At 37.2% G+C, this 22,776-nt stretch overlaps 1 protein-coding gene across 1 annotated transcript in view; it reads right to left on the bottom strand.

Annotated features, from left to right (window-relative positions):
* LOC149828897 (uncharacterized) overlaps positions 1 to 11,764 on the bottom strand; it is a 98,333-nt gene extending 86,569 nt beyond the window's left edge. Inside the window, exons 1-4 of the mRNA XM_090017790.1 lie at positions 11,602 to 11,764; positions 11,152 to 11,488; positions 9,058 to 9,247; positions 8,919 to 8,968 (exon numbers count right to left, since the gene is read on the bottom strand). Coding sequence (XP_089873916.1) covers positions 8,919 to 8,968; positions 9,058 to 9,247; positions 11,152 to 11,488; positions 11,602 to 11,633 — 609 coding nt within the window. The 5' untranslated portion in view covers positions 11,634 to 11,764. The remainder of the gene's footprint in view (positions 1 to 8,918; positions 8,969 to 9,057; positions 9,248 to 11,151; positions 11,489 to 11,601) is intronic.
* Between the last annotated feature and the right edge of the window lie 11,012 nt (positions 11,765 to 22,776).

Genomic DNA, 22,776 nt, shown 5'->3' with positions numbered 1-22,776 from the left:
TCCGTGTCCACTTCGCCCTTGTCCTCCTCGTCCGCGTCCTCTACCATAAGACATCCCTGTGGCAAAAACTTCTTGAGAATTTGTGTGAACGTGAGATTCCTCAGAGAACCCTTTCAGAGTCATCTCATACTGAATTAATTTTGCTCGCAACTCATCAAAGGTAGGTAGAGCAGGGAGACATAATAAGGAAGTGACAATCATGTTGTAGTCGGATCCCAATCCACTCAGAGTCTGTTGTACCATATCGCTGTCATTCACCGCGCATCCTATAACTGCAAGTTGATCTGTGATAGTCTTCATCTCGTTCAGATATTCCATGATGGTCATGAAATCTTTTCTCAACATCTGGAATTCCCTCTTGAGAAAAACCATTCTCGCTTGCGAAACTTGTGAATATGTTTGAACCAATTTTTCCCAAAGTTGCAGAGCAGTACAATTGTCGGGGATGGCAACAAGGACCTCTTGGGACAAGGTGGAAGTGATGTAAGCAACCACTGATTGATCTTTCCTTTCCCAGTTGAGGTACTCAACATTCTTGACATACACAATTGAACTTACTCCTTTGTCGTCTTTTTCTTCTCTCGTAACAAATTCGAGTGGGACGGGAGTGGTTCCATCAAGGTGACCTAAGAGACCTTGACTCCTTATAAAAGGAATAATTTGCCTCTTCCAAATCAAGAAGTTTGAGGTAGTTAACTTTTCATAAACGAGTTGAGTGAGAAAACTTGAGGAAAGGTTGGATGAAGAGGAATGAAGATCCATGAAAAGGGTTTTAACAAGAAAGAGAACCGCCTTTTGAGTTTTTGAGTATTGACAGATTGCTCAGTCTGCAGTCAGAGTGGTTTGCTGATGGCCTTTTTTTTTCCGGCTGTAGTAACTCAAGAATAGACCGATCAGAAACTGTCAGAAGAAAGCACTGAGTTTTCAATGTGAATCCCACTTGTAACAGTCAAAACAAGAATGATACGAAAAAAAATTAAGGCAAAGGAATGAAACAGATTTTCTGTCCCACAGCAGGCTGAACAACAAAAATTTTGTTGGATCCTGCGTGAACAGATTAGGGATTCACGTGAGATGTGAATCCACTAAATGAAGTAATCGCAGAAATGAAGTACACGTGAAATTAGGGATTCACGTGTGATTCACTGCATGAAAAAATTGGGAAAACAAAAAAGGGGAAAACGAGAGGTTGATATTGAAATCGTGATAAAAAAAACAAGATTCACGTGAGATGTGAAACGATTAGGGATTCACTGCGTGAAAAAATGAGAAAACAGAAAGGATAAAAAAAAACCAAGATTCACGTGAGATGTGAACTGATTAGAGATTCACGTGAATCCTGTGTGGCGTGAACTAATTAGGGATTCACGTGGGATGTGAATCCACTAAAGGAAGAGATCGTGGAAATGAAATCCACGTGATATTAGGGATTCACAGCGAGGAAAAGGTGGGAAAACAGAAAGAGAAAGGAGAAGTGGAGATTGGAATCGTGGTAAAAGAAAAAACTGAAGGAGATGAAGAAAAGAGTAGGCAAAACCTCAAACCTTGATTTTCGGCACCTTCGGAATCCACTTCCACCCTTAGTTGGATCTTGGCTCTGATACCATGTAAATTTTTCTCTCGGTTCCTGTATTGAGAAAGAGAAGAGAAATAGAGAGGGAGAGAAAAGGGAGAGAGCGACTTCGGCTGTCACGATTTCTATATGAAATCGTGACCTAAACTTAGGTATTTAAGTTACATTAAGGTATGGGTTCGGGTCTGGTGTATCCAGACCCGATAAATGAAAAACAAAAAAATACATTACATGTTACATAGATTGGGTACATGGATCGGATCATATGCATTATTCATTGTTTATCCTTAGAGAACACCAAGTCAGCATCTTACTCCTCATATATGTAGATGATATTATTATTACAAGAAATTCTTGTAAGCATATAGAGACCACAAAGGTCCTATTGAGTCAAAAGTTTAAAATGAAGGATCTGGGTGTTCTATGATATTTCTTGGGGGTTGAAGTGGATCGACAAAATACTAGTCTCTTGTTGACCCAACACAAGTATGCTCTGGATTTTTTGGAGAAATCGGGAATGAAGAATTGGAAACCATTGAATACTCCTAGCGTGTTAAACCATAAACTCAGTGCTCAGGATGGGGAGGCATATAAAGATCCAAAGTATTATCGTCGATTAGTTGGGATGCTTCAATATCTTACTTTTACAAGGCCGGATATTGTGTATGCAGTGAATCAAGTATCTCAGTTTATGCATGATCCATATACAGAACACATGAATGTTGTTAAAAGAATTCTTAGGTACTTGAAGGGTACTCTTGGAGATTGACTTGTTTATCATCAATCAAAGACAAAAGGAGAACATAGACAGCTTGAAGTGTATGTAGATGCAGACTGGGCAGGAGATCCAGACGATAGAAAATCAGTTTCCGGGTATTGTGTTTATGTTGATGGAAACTTAATAACATGGAGTAGTCGGAAGCAACGTGTTGTTGCACGTTCCAGTACAGAAGCTGAGTACTGGTCCATGGCATCGGCTACTGCTGAAGTTACATGGTTAAGACATTTATTAACCGAAATAGGAGAGAGGGTGAACACTGCAAATCTGTTTTGCGAAAACCAGTGTTATTAAAAACGCGCCTCAAGGCGCAAAAAGCGCGCCTCACCTCAAGGTGAGGGGCTTTGTGCCTTAAAGTGCAGGCATAAGGCGCAAAAGCCCTGAGGCACACGCCTCATACGCCTTGAGGCATACGCCTCAGGGCGAGGCGCGCCTCAAGGTGAAGCGTACGCGCCTCACCTTGTTTTGGTGAGGCCGCGTTCTGCACGAACCCTCGAACGTCCCTCGAACGTCCCTCGCGAGCAACGACCGAGCAAAGACTTTCCAGACACAACAATTTTACGCAAAAACCCACCTTCAAAGTGAGAAACTGACTAAAACTCACTATTTCAACTAAATCAAGAGAATCCCCTCTGTCGCAAATCTGAAAGAAAATGGGAGGAGAGGGAGAGAGCAATGAGGGCAAGGAAAAACTAACAAGAGTGAGTCTGTTGTACGCATTCCGGAGCTCCGTCGCCGAGCAATCTTTCTTCAGCCCCATCACAGCGTAAAAATCGCCGAGCAATCCCCCCCCTTGGTCTTCCATCTAGGGCACGTCGCTGAGAAGGGAGAAGGTGAGCTCTCGGCCGGAAGCTTCCAAAAGAGGGGGGATGATTTAAGAGTGAGAGATCCTAATCGGGGCGCAACCGTTAGATCGGGAGTTATGGACAGCTTAAATCTCCCTTAAGGGCAGATATTTTTGGTGGCGGGGGATCTCTATAACGTTCTTACATCTGTTTTTTTTTTTACGTAATTTCTTTCCACGTCCTTCACCACTCGCGGATTTAATAAAACGCCCCGAAATTGAATGAGAAACAAAGTAGCCGTCGTTTTCAAAAACAAAATTACTGAAAACTATGACTATTGTTTTGTTTTACAGATTTAGTGAATTTGTTGAATATTCAAGGTAGTGTTAGAATCTTTTTGGGTCAGACATCCGAGGATTCGGATCTGGGGTCGGGTGAGCAACATTTTGTGTGTCACGGAAACTGGATTTGGATGTTAGTTGGATTGAATTCCAGATTTAGATGGAAAACTTTTGCTTTTCCTTTTTTCTATTGAATCCGATTAAATTGATAAAAATTCAATTGGATATCTAACCCAAATCCAAATTGTTAGCATCCCTATCTAATGCTAATTAAAACTAACCAAACCCACTTGGCAAGGGTTCTTTAGGCCCTTTTGTATCCAATTGAAAAATTGGTGAAGTTTGGGATTGGGTATCCAAATTCAGGTAAAGAAATCAGACCCATTTGGGTCAATTTACTAATAGTGGTAGGTTATTAATGGAAGAGAATTTTGGTTTCTAATGTTTGAAAAACAACATAAATAAGATCTCATGCTGTGAGAGAATTTTGGTTTCTTAGATACTTATGTAGATCAAGTTGTTCCATTAATGTTACTTTTACATGTTAATCTCATATTTTTTCAATATTTATTTGAGATTTTTTATTTATTGTTGGTTGTTGCTTCATTATTAAAGTATTTTTTATTTATTTATAATTTTAGATATTTTTTATAGTTTTTCTTAAGTTTTCAAAAAAAAAAATTGAAGCTTACGCTTTACGCCTCGCCTCAGATTTTGGTGGAGCGCCTCGCTACGGCTCAACGCTTTTCACAACACTGGTGATAATCAAAGTGCCATACAAATTGCCTTCAATCCTATCTATCATGGTCGAACAAAACACATAGAGATTGATCAACATTTTGTTCGACAGAAAGTTGAGGACAAAGAAATTATCCCAACTTATGTACCAACAAGAGATCAGGTTGTTGACCTTCTTACCAAAGGACTTACGAGTGCGCGGTTTTGGTATCTCAAAGGCAAGTTGTTCATGGTACTGGACCATGCACAACTTGAGGGAGGGTATTAAGGCTGTATCATAAAACTGAAGTTGGGTCTCTAATATGGATCGGGTTTTCTGTTTCTGATGTAATATGTAATTTTAACATATTCGGGTATGGATCCAAATCATAATTGATCCAACCCACTTTTTGTTTTTTGTATATAAATACACACATGGAATAGGGCACGACTTCTAAGTGAAGTAGTCCCCTTTGCTGCTGCAACCCTCTTCTTCATTCTGCCTTCTTACTTTCTGCACCGCATGTATTCGGTGGTCCATTCTAATAGCCAGTGAGACAACAATTCATCGTACTCTGCACGACTGAGGATAACTGAATCGCTGGAGGAGGTAGTGGGAGTCTCTACCTTGAATTTAGCAACTTGAGCCTTGGACACATTTGATTTAGGTGATGGGATAGGAGGTCGACCAGTCTTATCCCAGCACCTATCTTCAAGATGTCCAAGTTTACCACAATATGTACATTGAAGCCTTCCTCTTCCTCCGATACTGCGACCGCGACCTCTTTCTCGAAAATTCAAGAAAGTACCTCTTCCATGACCTGAGGTGATTGTTAAGGCTGATGCCAGTAATTCAAATTGGGTTTGAGGAAGAATGATGGCAAGCCTACTCAGACGATTGTAGGCTTCTGCAACAGTAGGAACATCAGAACCAGTTAGCATTTAAACTTTGGCAACTGAAAAATCAGATGATAATCCTGTAAGGAACCGGGCAACCATAGTCTGCTCCTGATGGGTCTTCTGTTTGGTGAAGCATAAGGGTCCGTGTGCATTTAGCCCCTCAAAGGCAGATTTAACAGAGGCATAGTATTGGGCCAAAGTCTGTTCTCCTTACTGCAACTGGTAAATTTCTTGCTCAACTTGTAGAATACGACTCACATTGGTTTCATGAGAATACGTATCACGAAGATTGTCCCACATTTGTTTAGCTGAGGTATAATAAATCAGTCCATCAGCTATATGAGGTTGTACATTGTTCATTATCCATGACATCACAATGTTATTGTTTTCATCCCAGGTGACATATTTTCTGGTTCTTTCAGTGGGCGCCAATTCCAACGGGACATGCTTTTTCTGATGACCAGAAACCGACATCATAAAAGTGCGAGACCACCGTGCATAATTAGTATCATCTAGCTTAACTGAAGATCCATACGAAAATGGATTCGCAAAGGCTTTAAATTCACCAATGACCTCTGCATTTTGGTCGTTATCTTGAGCATGTGACTCAGCCATAAAAAAAATATTTGTTCACCAAGGACAGCAACTAGACACGACCAAAAAAAATTGCAACAACCCAGCTATTTTTGCGCAACAAAGAGTCTCCTGCGCAATTTGCTTCCAGATCTGAATAGCGATCAGATCATCACCACAACCACAGAATATATAATTTTTTTGAGAAAAGACTATCGATTTCAAGACTGGAATTTTCAGCAAGACTACCAACTTCAAGACTCAAACCCTTACCATTTAATCTCCACGGTAATGATCTGATCGGAGACATTCAACAATGATCTATTTTTTTCAGATCACTATTTTCCGGTCAGATCGCTGACTGCAACATAGTTTAACATCCTCCATTAAAAAATTTAACCCAAGATGACACCACTCATATCTAAACCGAGATCTCTTTATTTCAGATCCAATCGTAGTCTTCAGATCAACGTGCTTCTCCTTATGTGTCACAATGATCAGACACGATCTGATTTTTTAAGGTCCACGAGCAGATCACGATCCACGACACCCACTTCTTCTTCACCCTTCACGATCAGCGGCAGCCTCATCACCACGATCAGCAACAACAGCGTCAATCACGAGCAGATCACGATCCATGACACCCAATTCTTCTTCACCCTTCACGATCAGCAACAGCCTCATCACCACGATCAGCAGCAACGTCATCCCAAAAGGGAGACCCGCTTTGATACCATGTTGAAACTACTATACTTTTATCTATTTTAGAGAGACAAGAGAGAGAGAGAGAGCATGACTTTCATTAACCCTAATCACCTATTTAAATAGGGATTAGTAAAGAGAAGATTTACAAGTAAGCATACTTAATTGTTCTAAATTACGTATGATCACCCCAGATTTATGAATATTGCTTTTAACAGAATCATTTGAGAAAAAATAAGAAATGATATTTTTTATATATAAATGATTTAATCACTGTCATATCACATCTAATCATGAAAGTTTATCATAAAAATATCAAACCCTAAAAGCAAATTAACTATAAAGAATCAAATTATCAAATCCTATTAAATCATAAATGCTTAAAATGCAATAATATAAATCATAAATAAACCAAAAAACCCTAAACTATAAGAGAAAACCATAAAATTAAATAAAAAATCCTAATTCAAACCCTAACCAAAGAAAATAAAAAAAATCTAATCAAATTATAAAACCTTATAATACAATAAAATAAATCATAAATAAACCAAAAAACCCTGAACTATAAGGGAAAAACCATAAAATTAAATAAAAATCCCTAATTCAAACCCTAACCAAAGAAAATAAAAAAAATCCCTAATGAATTACAACAAAAGCCCTAATCAAATTAACTAATCTTAAAATGCATAAATAAACCAAAAACCTTAAATTATAAGAAAAAACTATAAAATTAAATTAAAAATCGTAATTCAAAAGCTAACCAAAGAAAATAAAATAAATCATAAATAAACAAAAAACCCTAAACTATAAGAAAAAAACCATAAAACTAAATAAAACCCTTAATTCAAACCCTAACCAAAGAAAATAAAAAAAATCCCTAATCAAATACAAGAAAAGCCTTAATCAAATTAACTATAAAAAACCCTAATTTAAAAAATTTGATTCAAAAAACCTAATCAATGAAAAAAAAACCTAAATAATAGAAATCAATACAAAGAAGAAGAACGAAGAAAAAGATAAATGAAGAAGGGGGAGAGGCAGAGAGAGAGAACCATAGGCAAATCTCCGGTGCCATGGCTGGTTGCTGGTGATGTCACCGGCCGTTGGTAGGGGTGATTATATATATATATATATATATAGAGAGAGAGAGAGAGAGAGAGAAAGATAGATAGATAGATAGATAGATATAGAGAGAGAGAGAGAATGAGATAGGGGAGGGGTACACCCCCCCACCCGTGTTTTTTAAAGACTGCCCCTCACATACCTATTCTCACCGTAACAGGGGGTGGAGCGAAAATTACACATAAAATAGGATGCGGCGAACGTGTTCCTTGCATCCGCCTCGTCCAAGGTTTGATGGCAGCAGCATCCCACGCACCATCAAACATACCCTAATGGATCAAGGGTCACTCTAAAGTCAGGAGTTCTTAAATAAAGTTCAACTTTTCTCTTCTACTCTCCTTCTTTTAAGTGTTGCAGAGACAAAAATAAAAATAAAAACCAAACAAATGGAGTGTATCATACGTTACATATTTGTATGATATATACAGTACATCACAATAAACCCCTCAAAATAGTATACATATTGTTTCTTTTTAAGCATTTCATCTTAATGTATCATACAACACGTTATGCCTTTGCCAAAATTGTGCCAAAGTTAGGAGAAATAGCCAAACACAAACAAATCTTTTTTTTCTTTTTTGGCATTTGGAGATTAAGCAATGAAAACATCAGCAAACTGCAAGCTCAAAAAAAGAAATACATCTTGTCACCCATACAAAAATAAGCAACTATTATATTGTCAGAAAGGAACAAAAAAGATTATCCTCCAAATATGGAAGTTTGTATCAAGCACCAACCGTTGGGACATATAGGTACCTAAGTTTGTTCTTAGGTCAAAATTAACTATGCACGCAATCAAGTGAGCTTATTAAAACTAGTATCTAAACTGCTTCAACTCAATAAATTGACATTTATCTCAATATTGTTAAAATCCATTTATGAACCAAATTGATTTTCAAAAAGATTCAGAGGATTGGCCGAATCAGTCGTGAATACAATCGAGCTGAACCGGTTGATTTGATTTGGTTAATTCAAAACATCAGTAAAAGTTGAAAAATAAAAATAAAATTTACAAAAAAAAAAATTTAAAAGGTCAATTCAACTAGAACTGATATCAAATCGGGCCGATTCAGACCAATTTGGCCACTTCAGGATTGAATCTGCTGACCTTTGAATGTGGGCAGATTTGGCTCTAAAGTAAATAGATTTGGAGCCAAGTTGATTTTATTCTGACAACATTGGTATAGATATTAAAGAAAAAAGCATATATCTTAATCATTCATGCCAAAAGCGAGGATCCAGCAGTTATATAGGCACAGAAAAGTATTCATCATTTTATGTTAATAGGAAGTAGAAGTTATCAAGCATCAACATCTCATAGCTACCAATTATTACCAAAAAAGACAGCAAATGCATTTTCAGAAGAATGCGCTAAATGACAAGCGTTAAAATACCACAAAGAAATCCTTTGTGACTACAAGCCTAACCTCACAAATGCGGCAGGATGGACAAATCCAAGAGTTCCAGTCAAACAAATCTGCAAGCATAAATCAAAAAACTATAATTAACATAAAAGTTTGCAAACTAAATCTCCATTTTACTATATATGTTGCAAACTGAGTCAACCTCTATGTTGTGCCCAGCTTTTCAAGCAGTTTCTGTGGTACTTCTTATTGCAACTTTTGCATGAAAGCATCCTTGCAGCCTTATCACTTCCTTCATTTTCACCAGAGAAGCATAATCTACATATTACTTTGATGGTGTTTAGACACTGACTATCTCCTATTGGATCCCTCACAACTTCTCCAGAAATTTCCTGCAATCACCAAGATAAATTTAAATGAGCAAATTAAGAACCAGCAAGACTGAATGCAAAATTATGCATCAATATCATAGAGTAGAGACTAAATAGCTTCAATGACTCCAGCCTCTAGGGAACTGGAAGCAATTAGAATTTCGTTCTTCCAATTGATATAATGTGGAACAGTCAAAGATGTCTAAATGTGTATTAATCTTACACAAAGATGTCACGAACAAAGATTAAGAATAAGGATTCATAAAATGAGATAAAAGTGGAAAATACCATAATCACAAGTTTGAAGAGAATCTAAGGTAAAACAGAAAAGAAATATCCAAGACAGAACATGGATAACTCAGACTTACTGTCAGAGGTAGATGGTTACAGTATTCCGAGGCACCTATGTCACACGGATACTCCATTTTGGTCCCCATATCATGTCCCCTAATATACTAGTTATACTGAAATTATCATAAAATGGCTGTATCCCCATATCCACAATCGTATCTTTGTGACATAGTGAGGCACCATTACAAAGAGAATCCAGAACACAATAGCAAGCTAATTCTTAATCCAACTTGATCTCCATATTTCCATGATGCATTAATAGAGGATTTTTCCCGTGAAAGGGTATAAATATTTGATGATGGTGTTCACACTAAATTATTCAGAAGTTTCCCCTTAGACGTATTCATCAAGAGAAGAGAAGTCCCACACAAGTCAAAAGTTTAGATATCCAACTGCAAACCCATGATATTACTAAATCCACTAGGACAGCTAGCTTTTGGAAGCAAAATGAGAAAGATTAGCCCAAGTATAGCAGGATTGATCAGGAATGTTCACAAGCATACACAGTTTTTATCAAATGTTAGGCAAGGTCTTAAGTTTGCACTTCAGCAAAGCTCAACACTGCACATTAAGATTTACGGAACAAGGAAGCTTGGAGAGTCCACTGATATTTACAGCCATTCTTAGCTTCTACTGAAATATCTTCTAAAATGCTCACAAAACTTAGAAAGGATAAGGTGATCAAAAATCAATAAAAACTCACACTGGTCCACATGGACAAGCCATCCATCTCCATGCCAATGGAAACTTCCGCTGCATAATTATAACTACATCGATTTTGACATAAGAAGAAATGCAGACACTTACATTAAGCACCAACCAGGACGCAGCAGTCACAACAATCTAAAATCTTAAACTGGCCCTCATTCTTTCATTTGAACATTTTTCCTATTATAGGGATAAGCATGACCAGTACTTCACCCTCCAACAGTACTAGGCATAATTTTAAAAGATGAAACGAAACAGAATAAAATCACCCCACTGAATGTGTGCTGAACACCGGAAACCAAAGTGTCAATGGGAAGATTCGACACCTATTTTCTGACAACTAGCCCCATCAATTTAGAGTGAAGAGGAATATGCATCGTAGTAAATTGATAGTTTAAAGTTGATGAATACATATGAACCAAATGTTAAGGATACACCCACAGGCCAATAAAATCCTTTTTCTCTTGCTAGTAATGAAGTACCAATGGCAATAGAAGCATGCAAGGAATACCACCAAACTAATCCATAGTATTAATCAATGAATTGTAGTATTCATGTATGCAATACATGAACAAATCCAGTGAAACCCAGCACAATGAAATATAAAAGAAATTAAAAAAAATATTGACAATAATTATCCACAAAACATATCAAATAGAAATTCACAAGAAATTTGACAAATAATTAAAATATATATGCGGAGAATTTGCTAGTGACCCTCCAATTCATCAATCCCAAAGAAAACTGAACAACAGATCAAAAGAAACAAGGAATCTCATCTCAAAATAGAACAAACCCATCAAATAATCGCAAAAGAAAGACAATACCAACCAAAAGGATCCCACCAAAAACTCAAAACCACTTACGGAAAGTTCCCCAGCCTCGAGCCGACGGGCATAATCCTCGGCAGCCAACGAGTCCGCAATAGCCTTCCTCTGCATCGCCGCTCGCTTCATCTGAATCGAAAGTGCCTCCTCCCCGGAGGCGGCATGATCGGCGATCCCAGTGTCGGCCAGCCGCCCGGCGCCACCAAACCGGATCCTGGGGACAGGTATCTGGATGGTCCGGCGGCCTCCGGCGCGGAGGAACCAGGGATCCAGGAGCAACTCCTCGAGCCTCCGGACGTCATCGAGGAAACCCCTCCTCCCATCTTCGCTCCGTAGAGCCTCGGGAAACCCTAGCGTGCAGAAACAGATGCGCTGGCTGCAATACCACCACCAACGCAGAGAAAGAGGAGGTGGGGAGCCGATCAATTATCAATTCACGCAATAAGAAACCACACACACACACACACAGAGAGAGAGAGAGAGAGAGACCATGTAATGGGGCAAGCAACATGAAATGCCATCGGAGACGTTGGCGTTTAAAAGGGGTGGATTTTGATGCGAGTTTTAGCGGTAACACCCCGCTACTGGTAATCCGTTTCAAAATTTATTTGAGTTTGGGGAGAGAGAGGGAGAGAGAAGGGGGTGTAGAGAGAGAAGGGGTAGTGACTAGTGAGAGAGGGAGGGGAAAGGGAAAGAAGGGGGCGTGTGTGTGTTCGGGAGGGGGAGTATAACAAAATCGAAACAAACAAAGCAAATACGAATAAACGACTCGGAGAAAAGAGTATAGTGTCATATATGTTAGAAGTATGGGCTTGGTATTTATAGCCTTATACATATATGTATTTGCTTTATATTTATGTTTTTATTTATTTAGAGGGAAAATGTTCGTTACCCTCGTTGGTTCCAACCCTCTAGTGAAAACTTTTTTTCACATCTGACCTTATAAATGTATTCTACATATTTGATTTAGTAGAAATAAACCCTTGATCATGTTTTTCTTATATTATATTTGCATACATACAGATACATATATATAGATATATTAGATTTTTTGAGAGTTGAAAAATCAATGGCGTATGATGTTCTAAATTTTTAAAAAATTCATACTGCTATGTACAAAAAATAGGATCCAAGGGTCGGTTCCTATTTTGGCCATGTTGAACACTTGGAATCAGATTTGGTTAATATTAACTTTAAACTGCGAGCTTCGACTGGGGGATTTGAAACCCAAAGGGTTGCCAATACTTTTCCAACATATATATAGGGATAACATTGAATACACTAGTGGGCAAGGAGCCTCCTAATAAAAAACTGTAATATTTTTTATTTTTTAATGTTTTTCACACATCTAACCCCCATATGTGATTTACATGTTTGGGTTAGTAGAAATCAGTGTTTGGATCATGTCATTCTACTAGGATTTTGCAGTGGGTGAAAAATCAAAGGCCCACAATGTACTAAATTTTCAATACTCATAAAATTGTGTTTTTATTTCAAAAAATATGATTCAGGAGTGGTTTCTACTATTTTCATCATGTTGTGCACATCTATGGGGTTAATTTTGGTCAAAACAACCTCTTATTATGAGTTCCAGCTAGAGGACTCCTTACCCACGAGTGTAGCCAATTTCTCCTCATGAGTGATTGGTAGTTGCTCACAAGTTAGGTGCTAAATGACCATGCTAAATGGGTTTTTCGGACCTTTTTCATTTCATTTATAATTCTTTATCTATGTACTTGATTTTATAGGGATCAACTCTTGAAGCATTCTATTACGACACATGGGTGAGTTTTTATAAGGTTCAAAAAATCAATGGTTTAAAATCTTTGTAAATTTTTGAGGCTCCAAATATCATTTTTTCATTGTAAACACATGATCCAGGTCTGGATTTCCCGTAAATCGACCATGCCCAACACATTTATGGGGTCAAAACTGTGAAAAAAAACACCGAAAGGGCAAAAAAAAACCATTTAGCATGAATCATTTAGCACCTAACATGTGTGAAGCTACCAATTTCTCCTCATATATATATATAAAGAGTTAGATACGTGCTAAATGAGTTTTTCTGCACTTTCGATGTTTTTTTGCAGTTTTGACCCCATAAATGTGTTGAGCATGGTCGATTTACGAAAAAATCACACTTAGATCATGTGTTTTTTATGAAAAAAATGATATTTGGAGCTTCAAAATTTTACAAAGATTTTGAATCGTTGATTTTTTAATGTTATAAAAACCCACTCATGTGTCAAAATCGAACACTTAAAGAGGTGATCCCTATAAAATAAAGTACATAGATCACATTTGTATCATCATAATTTAAAAATAAAATAAAATATACCTAAAATACTCATTTAGCACGCACCCTATACTCTCTCTGTAAGACCCACAATTTTTCAGTAATTTTTTGAATAAATTCATGAGGCATTTCCAGGTGAAAATAGCATTTATACTCGAAATATGAAACGAATCGATTTCTATGAACCAGTTATACTTAGGATATTTGTATTTTCACGAATATATGCTCAAACAGTTAGGGAGTCATAACTTCCTTCCTGAATAAAATCAAAAGATTTGTATGAGCCAACTTTCTTATTTACGTCAATACAAAGAGAATGGCGTACTCAGAATTTTTTAGAAAAAAATGGTAAAAAACCAAAAATTTTTATGGGACCCACGAGAATGTTGTTAGGACCCACAAAAATATTCCTCAAAAAATATCTAGTAGGACCCACAAAATATCCCATGGAAATATCTAGTGGGCCCCAACTGAAAGGAACCTCTTGAAAATTTTGAAAAGCCAATGGCAAGAAAGGGAAAAAAGCGCTTTGGATTTTTCTCGAAAAATCCAAAGAGGAGGTGGGATTACTTGGGGGTCAAGTAATCTTTGCTATAAATAGCCTTAACACCCCTCCTTGAAAAATCGTCAACCCCTTCTTCTCTCTCCTCTTCTCTTTCTCTCTCCTAAACCTCCCCTACCTAGCTTAGCCTTTCTGAACCCACCTGACCTGGTCCAATCCTACCTGACCTGGTCTAAGCCTATCTAATTGGTCTAAACCCACTTGACTTAGCTTGACCCCAGTTGGGTCTAGTCAAAGTCAAAGTCCCTTTTGGTTCCAAATCCATGTTTGATTCACTTAGCCAAGACCCAACCTACTTGGGTTAAGTCTGAACCTGCCTGACCCAGTTGACTTAGACCAAACCGAGTTTGGTTCAAACCACTTGGGTTTAGCAGCTTGACATGCTCTTTCTTTTTCTCAACTAGGTCAACCTCATCTGACCTAGTCTGACTTGTCAAAAGAATGTGTGAACCCAGTTCGAAGCAGAAAAAGTGTTCTGGAACCGATCAAAAGTAAGTTCGCTTCATCAATCCATCTCTCTCAAGTATTTGTTTGTTTGTATATACTGTATATCTTCTGAAGTAGTATTTGACCATCGTTCTTGGTTGAGCTCTTTAGAACACTTCGGTGTTCACGCGCTCTCCTTGTGACTATCGTCGGGTATATATGTTTGAATGCACAGTATATGCGTTCTTAAAAATGGTATCTCGCCCTTGTCTTTGGTTGAGCCCTCTAGGACACTTTGGTGTTCACGCATTCACCTTGTGACTATCGTTGGATATTGATTCTCATGTATATTGTATTTTGTCTTGCCATCGCGTTATATAATGACAAGGCTCCTGCTTTCTGTAATTTACATTATGTACTTACATTACACATTTTTTCTTATTGTCGCGTCGAACGATGCTCAAACTCCTTGTTCCTCATGAACTCCTCTACCACTTCCCAAAAGTCTAAGATTTTAGGAATTCGGATTCCTAGTTTTCCATATTTTATAGTCATTAGCTAAATCCCTGTTAGGTCAATGTCATCAAAATTAGAGGTTTGATAAACCTCTGTGTCCGTCCAATCTGTAGGTCCAGTGCAGAAACAGTCAAAAAAAGAATTGTTCCTTTGTGTGTCAGGGTCTTTCTCCTAAAATTTCAAAGGTTTTGGCATTTGTTTACCATTTTTTTATGATTTTTTGTGAAAACCTGTTAGTCTGCCCTAAATTCCAGAGTCACTGGATTCTGATCCAACTTGTCGGACCTGTCAAGCTCCGACCATAAGTCAAATCCAAAATCTGTAAAAGAAAAAAAACTTTGCCTAACTGTCCTTTGTCACCCCATAAAATATGGAAAATTTCTATGGTAGGTTAGTACCCGAAATTCAGTTTTCATTAGGTTAGATTTAGAATTTTAGGCAAAAATCTTGATTTTTCAGGATTTTTAATTAATTTCCATATTAAAAAATATCAAAAAAATAGATTTTAGAGTTCCATTCTGTTTTTACGGTTATTATAGGTGTTCATACCAATTTTGAGATAATTTCAAGCTCATTTGCTTTTTGTGTTAGTTAATTTTTTAAATTAAAGGCGAAATTCAGAGTCTTTAGGGTATTTTTGCATTTCTAAAGTTTTAATATGCATATCATCATCCCACATCATAGTATAGTTGATTTCCATATCATTTGCATTCATTTGAATTTCAAAGTTTACATTTTTACAAAAACTATTTCAGAAACGCTGATTTCAAGGCCATAGTCTTGCTATCAGGGGCATTTTGGTCATTTGACCTCAATTTCGAATTTCCAAACTTTGATTTTCATATTTTCAATCATATCATATCATATTGTGTTTGATTTATTTTTATTTGAACTTTAAAATCTCATTTTTACAAAATATCTTTCTGAAAAACCCTGATTTCAAGGCCATAGTCTTGTCATCAGGGGCATTTTGGTTATTTTGACCCCAATTTCGAATTTCCAAATATCTTTTTCATATTTTCAATTTAATTTTATCATTTTTGTTTATATCAGGGAGGTATGAATTGGGTTTATATATGAATAATATCCGATAATTTCTAATATTTTTTGATAAATCCAGATAAACCTACATTTTTGTGCTAACATGTTTTCTAGTTTTGTAGGAATATTCAAGAAGTAAACTTTTATTTATTTTCTTTTATTCAATTCAATGTAATATCAAGTTGTAATAATTTGGAATAAGAGTTACATTTTCTGCTTAGAATAGGATGCATTGCATATAGTTTAATTCTACAAATTTCAATATCTAATGTATCATTCATGCATATTTTTCCAAATCCACTATGGTTGACACGAATGGCATGTGCACAAGCTCTTAGGGAGTTGACAAACTTGGTGAAATTAGTATTTATGGTCATATTAAGAATACGAATGAAACCCATATTTGTGATTTTCGTATTAGCCACATTTAGCCTACACTCTTAGGCTAACTTCAAAAATGCACTACATGTGTCAAAATTTCAAAAGGATTTTTCCAATTTCTCAAAGAATTATCTTTCAAATTCATATTCATTCATTCAATTTGCATCATTTTCAAACTCATTTCCCAAATTCAATTCAGAGAGATTGATTTTCTCAGAATTTTCTAAGTCTTTCTCAGGATTTGATTTTCTCAGAACTCTGAGTTTTCAAATGACATTTTAAAGTATTTCCCAAGTTCAAATCATGATTTTCCAATGTTTTAATATTCTCAATATTATTTTCAGAGTTAAAAAAAATGATTTTCTCAAAGATCTGATTTTACTCAGAATCCATTTTCCATTTCAAAAGTCATTTTCCAACGAACTTTCTGATTTTCCCAGAATTCTCAAATCCATTTTAGAAATCGATTTCCTCAGAAAAGCAATCCAAATCTCAAAATCGATTTTCTCAAAGTCCAAGTTTTTCTGAGAATCAATCTTCCCTCCAAAAGTTGTTTTCCAATGCAAATTCCTAATTTCCAATGAAATTCAATGATTTTCCTAGAATCATCACTTTTTCCAAGTAGTTTGTTAAGCATTTTTTCAAGTCTATTTCCAATATTTCAAGCAAACATCATATTTCTCAAAATGTGCATTTCTTCAAAACTCCACAGCACATGCCTGATTCTCTATGCATTTTAGGAAAATAGAGCATGATTTAGATAATTAAACTTAGTTAAAGCACACATTTGATCATTGGTTCAATTACCCTTGGTAAAGACGTCAAGAATGGTTGAACCTCGTATCAACAGGCAGATCCCATTCTACGAAATTTTCCCACAAATTTTCAAAATAGAGACAAGTAATTTTCAAAACCATTTTCAAAACTTTGGTCGAGTTTGACTCGCGGAATCGTTTCTCTCTCTCTCTCTCGCAGAGGGAGGGGAAAAATTTTGTGATGATAACAGGTTTGGCGACTGTGATGGGATCTATCTTCGTCTGATCAACTGTGTGTTTTGACTTAGCTTAACTATCAAAATCATGTTCTATGGAATGTCAGCTTTTACTTTCTGATATCATGTGAACCTAGGAACCTAGACTTGAACCCAACTGACATGGATTGCATATAGACTAGGCACGGTTTGGTAGGACCATATTGATGAGACTTATTCATGCTCACATAGACTTAGGTCTGAAATACAACACTCCTCAATCTAGGATTTGCTTGAGAACAATGTTTGCTTCTTTAAAATTTTAAAAAATCTCTAGGTCTTAGAGCCCTCTGTTTGCTTGCATGTGATCAGTTTTTAAAATACCACCCCACCTATGTCTACTCAGTCTTCACGTTGCTGGGATTTCTTCCAGAACCATAGTTTGGGATAAAGCCTCACAACTGAGCCACTTATTTGGGCTTACGCCCCCTACAACGTACCAAGGGCCGTAGTGCAATGTATATCGGCAGGCGCTCAGGGATGTTGGAAAAACACAAGCCTAGAACCAGAGATAAATCTTTTAGGTCACGTACTTCGGGTTTCGATTTGAGTATATCGACATAGCATGATTGAACACAACTGATCTGAGCCTAGAGTTAGGATTAGGGTCATACAACCATTTCAAAATTGATGCATTTAGAGTCAGCTTCTTAGGGAATGTTGTATGTGCATAATTGTTTGTGCAGAATATGATTGAATTCATTTTTCTCTTTATTTTTCCATATTTTCCCATTTTTTTCAAAATATTAGACAATTTTCCAAAATACCTCATTTTTTATCTTTTATGAAATATGTCCTCTTTCTCAAAAACCTGGACGATTTTCTCAAATTATCTACTTTTTCTTCAAAACTCCAAGTGATTTTCCAATCTTTCGTTCCTCTGGATCTCAGACTTCCAGCTTTATTTTTAATCGTGCCTGTAATTTTCTAAAAAATTTTGTATTTTCCCAAGTCTCATTCCAATTTTCCCTATTTTCCAATCTGATGACATCCAGTCAGCTCGATTCTGTCTTTCCTGAGGGCCATATCTCCTACGAGGAGCGACAAAGTCTTCCCGAGCATAGAACTCTCAGCATTGGATCCTTTATTCTCCGATGGTACTATTCCTGGCTCAAGAACTTCTCCCGTATGTTTTCGAACCATCTGAGCGATTGCGAATTAGAACTGGCATTCACAGTGGGAAAGTTGACAGTCAACGGCAATTTGATCCATTCACTGGCAGAGCGGTGGAATCCACGCACTTGCACATTCTGGTTCCCATGGGGCGAGATGACCCTGCTGATGGACGAGTTTTCAGAGATTGTGGGATTGCTCGAGCCAATCGGCCAGCCTGGAGATCCATTGGAGCAACAATTCTTGATCAATGTCAAGAGATTGGATCCCAAAGATGCTTTAGCTCGCATGACAAGGTGTAAGTCTTGACCACTGATTGAGGAAAATGAAAATGAATATATGAACCTGATCGAGATCTACCGACAGTATAGGGCATTCGCAGAAGTCAGCTCGTTATCCAGAACAGCTCGAGAGAGAATTCAGCATGCGATGATTCTATGCACTGTAGGACTTGCTTTCTTCCCGGATGGACAAAATTATATGGATGTCAGAATAGTTCAGCTCCTACGAAGGTAGGAAAGTCGACAGACCAACCGCCTCTCTATAGCCATGGCTGCACTCGCTTTTCTGTACCGAGGGTTGACCCGCTTCACACTTGGAGAGTCAATTCTAGTCAAAGGGTGCATTTATGCCTTACAGTCTTGGTTCCTTCGACATATGTCAATCAAAGCAAGTTCGTTCAAGTACAATAACAAATAGCTTCTTCCAATCACACGATACAAATTCTTGATCGACAACCTTCAAGAGGAAGAAGTCATATGGGACAACTTTGATCATCAGGAATCACCTCCTAGATACACCTATGCATATGGCAAGTTGTTCAAGCTACTTGGCCCATTCTTCTGCACCTACTGTAAACACCTCAAAATTTTCAAAATTTTGTAAAAATTCCCTTTTTGCTCGTGACCCCATTTTTTGAGTAATTGAGTTAGTTTTAAATCTAAATTCTAGTTTATTTCTCAGGTTTTACTAAAATTAAATTCATTTTACATATCTGACTCGATTTCAGATCCATATCCGGTGTTAAAATCCAAATCTGAGCTCCGTTGTCCAATTTTTTTAAATTAAATTCTGAAAATTACCAAAATAACCTTTTGAAAAGGCTCAGACAGTTCGTCCGGTATCCGTTTGGATCCATTGCATTGTATTCCTCGATTCGAGGTTCAAAACTCAAACATTTTCTCAAAACCTGGATCAAAACCCATTTTTCTAAAGAAATTTCCTTAAAATAACCGTGATTTTTCAGAAAAAAACCTTCTTTTGTAAATATTTTGAAATTTTGTAAAATTAGTTTAAATTCCTTAGTTTTAGAGTTTTGTTTTAAAAAAAATACAAAAAAAAATAGAAAATTTCGAGAAATAAACAAAAAATAAGAAAATCGAAAAAGAAAGAAAACACAAAAATAGCTTCTTAAAAAGCACCCTTTTGAAAATCGAGTTTTATGAAAAGCACTTTTTTAGCAAAATTTTGTTAAAAACCCTCTCTTTGTAAAATCTTGAAAATAAAGGGGGCATGTTGCAAATCTTCTTTTTAGGGTTTTGAACGAGGAGGACAGCGCCTCTCTCCATCCTCTCCCCATTCTCTCTCCATTTTGCCCATCCACCTCGGTTTTCATATTGAACCCTCCATCTCTGAACCCCCTTCCTCCGCCATCGATGCCCAACGGCCCCTCTTCCCGAACATTCTTCCCCCTCCTTAAAACGGCACGCAGGAAACCACTTTTTCTGACCGCGTTTCACCCCACCATTATCCCTCTTTTCTTTTCTTCCTGATCGCTTCTTCACCATCGCACCCCTCTTCTACAGCAGGAATCTGTCTTCTGCCCTACCACACCTTCCTTCTTCTTCACTTTTCCCGGAAGCTCCTCCTTTGGTGGATCAAAGGATTTTTAATCCCACCAACGCAAGCCAACCAGCTGAAGAAGGTCGGCCACCCTTGCAAGAATCTCCAACAATCGTAACACTCTGAAAAGATTCCCTCCGGTTGGACGAAGGAGATCAAGACCTCCGGTGACAGCCACGGTGAGTTCCCATTTTATTTGCCATCCCTTTCTCGTTCTTCTTCTGACATCCAAAGGAATCGATCCACATAGCAGCTAGAGGTAAATGACTTATCTCCTTCCATTTTTTTGTTTCCATATTGCATACCTCCCTTCTTATTGTTTTATTGTATCCTTTTCATATTTTCCATAGCTTTCCTTCCCTTTTTTTTAGAAATCCTATTTTATCGTTTTAACTTCACAGTTTCTCATTTTTTTTTTTTTAAAAGGAAGCATCAATGGTGGGTTCGATCTGCATACGGCAAGATCGACCCACCTATTGCTACAGTGAGGGATCTCTGATTCCAACATCCGATTTCCTGTTGCATATGGATTTCCTCTCATTATTTTGAATTCCTATTGATATCAAATTTCTTGTTCCATTTTATAGTCGATTTGTATTTTCGATTTTCGACTCGATTCTATTTTCTTATTGATCACGATTACCTATTGGCATTCGATTCCTTGTTTTGATAAACGGTACGATATTACGCCCATTCTGATTACAGTATGCTTCATTGTTGGTTGTATCTCTATTAGTATCGTCCACCATCTGTTATCCATCTGCCCTGTATTTTCTTTGAATTTCATTACCCGTAATCAAATTTTTTTATCCATTATGTTAGTCTATTTTCAACAGTTGATTTTGCTTATTTCGTGTGTTATAGCTTTCTCTTTAGATGTAATCGATTCATTTCGTTCTGTTGGATTCGTTTATTATAATGGGTTGTCGCAAAGAATACTCAGAATCGATTCGATTTTGCTTGTATTTTCACCATGTATTGGTCATGAGTTGCTTCTTGCTCTGGTTTTCACTCATTTTCATTTATTGCAAAACCTTCTGTAATGAAAATAAGTTGATGTTTACCGTAGATATCATTTGCTAACTCTGTTATGCTTGACATTGAACAAATTACTCCATACAGAAGAAAATGCTTATAACGGTCATCTTCCATATTGACCTCCCCACCCTTTAAACATATCAAGTGTGTCCATAAGGCTACAGTGTCCTGATATTTAGTATGGGTGAGCATCAATGTTGATGTTGATCTCAGATGGCATTTAATGGTCGACCTTTATTCTTTTGCCCCAATGTTGGTGGTGTATGATACCTACGGCTGGGTCACATCACTATAAAGGAGTCATTAAGTCCAGATTGCATGGATGTCTTTGCTAGCCTTCAATGTAACACTAAATGCTTGGAATGATCCCATCAAATGTAGTTCAAGTCTGGCCCATTCTCTGATTTTTCATAAGGGCTCTTCCCAGAGGTATTATCGTGGGACTCTTAATCCCAGATGGGCGTTCGGATATGAAAATTTGCCTCTCATTTCTGGTATGATGAGTTCAAATGCTAGGACCCCCCCCCCCCCTCCCACTCCACAACTTTGGCAGCGTGATGCCCATTAACACTCAGGCGAAATTGCTGAGAAACACTGTTTATGGGTTGTTTCAGTATGCAACTCAAAGGCTTTGGGGGTGGGTCTATCTTTTCATGACCTTGTGATGTGTATCTCTATTGAATTTTTGTCTTGTACCATTTTTTTTCTTTCTTTTTTTCTTATTTTTATTATTCTGCTGATTTTATACTCTCAACTAGATCATATGTTGCAGTAGCAATGCATTTTATGCTCATTACCTTCTAGCTTGCATTCTTATCGCCCAACTCACTTCCTTCTGGGAATCCTTGCAAACCCACCAGGTGACTGCTAACTTAGTTACTGGCTGTGATGAATTACCTAACATTTCTTGTCATAAGATAATCAATACTTAGGTTAGGGCCTAAATACATTCTAGTATCAAGTGTGAATTCACATTTTTTTCTCTCTCAAGCTATCAACGTGGGTTTGTTCACTGCTGGATCAATTTCTGGTTAAACAAGAAATGTTCATTTTTCTTACTGCTAAAATAGATTTCCAGTTTTGTTGTAATGTACATTAAGCCATTTTACATTATCTTGTGTATTGTATAATATCCAACATTTTATAGCATCTCGGTCTTATCAAGGCTCGTTATAACATTGTTGAACTTGCAGCCGTGGCTCCAGGTCAATCTGCCATAATGCATGTTATGAGAGCAGAATAATTCATTTTGACAAAATCTCTGATCAGCTGCCATCTGATATGAAATAACTTGATAGACTTTGTGTAACAGAGAAATGCAGATGTTGGAATCAGACTCAGGTTGCAACCACCTCTCTCGTCACTTGATTCACCTGAATTCTCGTTATTTATCACAGGATATGCTCACAACACCCATTT

The sequence above is a fragment of the Nuphar pumila genome, chromosome 9 (assembly GCF_984573655.1).
Source record: "Nuphar pumila chromosome 9, dmNupPumi1.hap1.1, whole genome shotgun sequence".
In the NCBI taxonomy this organism is placed as follows: domain Eukaryota; kingdom Viridiplantae; phylum Streptophyta; class Magnoliopsida; order Nymphaeales; family Nymphaeaceae; genus Nuphar; species Nuphar pumila.
The sequence above is the reverse complement of the archived record's forward strand: the minus strand, read 5'-3'. Positions and strand labels throughout refer to the sequence as shown.